Source organism: Pteropus vampyrus, unplaced genomic scaffold, assembly GCF_000151845.1.
Source record: "Pteropus vampyrus isolate Shadow unplaced genomic scaffold, Pvam_2.0 Scaffold170, whole genome shotgun sequence".
Classification (NCBI taxonomy): domain Eukaryota; kingdom Metazoa; phylum Chordata; class Mammalia; order Chiroptera; family Pteropodidae; genus Pteropus; species Pteropus vampyrus.
This window is the reverse complement of record NW_011888951.1, coordinates 4,342,202-4,345,042: the sequence shown is the minus strand read 5'-3', so window position 1 is coordinate 4,345,042 and position 2,841 is coordinate 4,342,202. Positions and strand designations below refer to the sequence as shown.

The following is a 2,841-nucleotide window of genomic DNA, read 5'->3' as shown; positions in this document are numbered from 1 at the left end:
CTTCTTGGTTTCAGAAATCTAAGTAACTTTTCTTTAGGAAATGTTTTCCAAGCTAGTAGACAGACACATATACACATATATACCTAAATAGAACAAAAGTTCTTAAAATAATACCCTTTATGCAATGAAACATTTTGCTATTTTCCATTCTAATTGATTTTTTGAATGTTTTCACAACCCATTACACTGATTTCACAAGCCTCTAAAATGGGTTGCAATCTGTAGCTTGAAAAACACAAAAACAACCATACAAGATAATGGCAATTCCTATGTAGACTGAATGAAAGGATGAGCTATGATATATAAGCAAAAGCAGAAGCTTCAGAGCGTCCCAAGATCTATATTTAAGTCCTGTTTCCTCCATGCAGCAACTGAATAGTCTTGGACAAGTCACCTTCCATTTTGAGCCTCAGTTCTCTTTCAAAAAGGTAAGAAAACAGTAATGCCCACCCCACAGTGTTGCTGGGAAACAAATATGATTCAAATGGTTCTTTGTAGAACAATGTTCTATACAGGTGTTATTTGTTTTATTAGTATATGGATGAATTATGCATTACGCTTGCTATTTCACTGACCTATGTACTTGTTTTCAGCTGGAAGATGAAGATCTGGATTTAATTCGAAATTACTCTTCCACAGTTCAGCCCAAGGGTTTTCAACATCTGTAGAGATGGAAAAACAATCTGATCCAATAAAGGATGCAATATTCTGAATTCTCTTAATAACAAACCAGTCAACAACTGGCCTTCATGAATCAATCCTCCTTTCTTATGAAACCTTTGAGTGACATATTCAGGCACTCTAGACTCTTGCTTCTCAAAGTACAGTCTCTGCAGCACTGGTATCACCAGGGAGCTTATCAGAATTGCAGAGTCTCAGGCCCACCCCAGAGCTACTGAATCAGAATCTGTATTTTAATAAGATCTCCTTCCCTGCACCCTGACATTTGAGGTGTACTTTTCTAAAACATACTCAAAACTGCCCCCAAACTGCCAAGAAACAGGATTTTTTCACTAGCTAATAAATATAGAGATAAGCACAACAGAAAATAGGTTCCTGCAAAGAAGTATAAATAATTTTCATTTCAAAGTATTTTCTAAAAAATATAGGTATTTACCCCTCCCATCAGACAAATTATTAAGTGATAAAAATTCTCAGGTGAGTCAGATACACCTAAATACAGGACACCTATTAAAAATATTTTACCTTCCATACTATACTGAGTTCCAAACCATTTCTCTTTGAGGTCACACTTTCCTTCATTAGCACCAGACAGAAGAACGAGATTTGCTTTTTGAGGAACTAGCTGATTAAGGGCTTCAGCAATGACCTAATAAGGGATGGAGGGTTAGGGAGAAGACACACACCCAATAACAACTTTAACTTATACATCTCTGTTAAAAAGGCAAAACCACATTGTGTTAGACCCCCAAGATCCTAGCATGTTAATGTTACTGAAAATATGTCTATGGTCCATGAACACTCTAATTTACAAAACTTCATTAGTCTATCAGTTATTTAAAATGTTTCTTAATAAAGCCATAAGCAGTACTCACCTCAAATTCTACATTGTAACAGTATGAACAGTAAAAAATAGCTATCACTAAGCTTTTCCTATGTGCCAGGTAATGTTTAACATACACTATTTCATTTAATCCTAAAAATAACCCTAAGGTACACCAATTTATAGAAAATAATACACAACTTCAGAGGTTAAAGGTTAAGTAATTTACTCAGGTTAAAATGACGTAATCTGTACAAAATGACACAGCTACAAGTGGCAAAAGTGGGGTTCTAACCAAGTTTGTACAGGATTCCAAAGATTATACTCTATGCATTACACGATCTCACACCCGAGTCCATAAAATGATCCCAACATAGGGCCTACTTTAATAACCTTCAGCAACGATAAGGACTAAACACAAGATCTGATGGGTTACTATTCTCCTCATATGAAAACATAATCATATACAAAAGAATCATGAAACATTATCCACAAAACTATTGACATTTCTTCTATTTAAACTAACAAAACATTTGACTAAACATAATCAAGTTTTCTCCATTCCCACAGTTCTTAAGTACATTTCTGCACTTTCTCACCCTCCTCTTTCTCTAAATTTAAGTTCTAGAAATGGAAACCTCCTTACCTCTGGCTTGTATTCAAAAAGAAGCTGATCTCCGGTGAGAAAGTCCTGCAGCGGGTACAGCTGCATGTTTTCACACATGTTTTCCACATACTCAACTGGATCTGTCTGTGAAGAGGTAAAATTATTTCACACCAGAAACTCTCCATCATTTTCCTTAATTTGCCACAAAATACAAGTACTTTTCTCTTTTTTTAAACAATAAACCAAAAGAGTGGAGTTCTGAACAGATATAACCAGACGTAATTGCAGCTTAAGAAGCTGATTCTTGGAATTCCAAGAAAATTTAGCCAGAGCTACTACTTAAAGAGTTTAACACGACACCCTTCAATCCCCCATCCTGAGCCTTACAACACGCTAGGCTCTAATCATGTCATAGCCTCTTCATGAGAGCAATTACCACATTGAACTGTAAGTGCCTGTTTACATGACAAGTGCTTCACAATGCTGTAAGGTCCACAAAGACAGGGTCTTCATTGTTTTATCAGTACAGCACTATCACCTAAAAGCTATTTGTAACCATGAATCAAATTAAGATAGAAATCAAAATGTGTGATTAGATAAAAGTCTTGATATAAGAAGTTACATTAATCAGTATATTATCTCAATTTAAAACTGAAAGAGTGACCACCACAATTCTCTAACCTGAGATGGAAATACTTTTTCAGAGGAAAGTAATCAATTACAGTATTTA

At 35.3% G+C, this 2,841-nt stretch overlaps 1 protein-coding gene across 5 annotated transcripts in view; it reads right to left on the bottom strand.

Annotated features, from left to right (window-relative positions):
* Positions 1-2,841, bottom strand: part of NRDC (nardilysin convertase) — a 73,998-nt gene that overhangs the window by 15,587 nt on the left and 55,570 nt on the right. For all 5 annotated transcript variants that reach the window (XM_023536791.1, XM_023536792.1, XM_023536790.1 and 2 more), the window contains one exon: positions 576-662. In XM_023536791.1, coding sequence (XP_023392559.1) covers positions 576-662 — 87 coding nt within the window. The remainder of the gene's footprint in view (positions 1-575; positions 663-2,841) is intronic.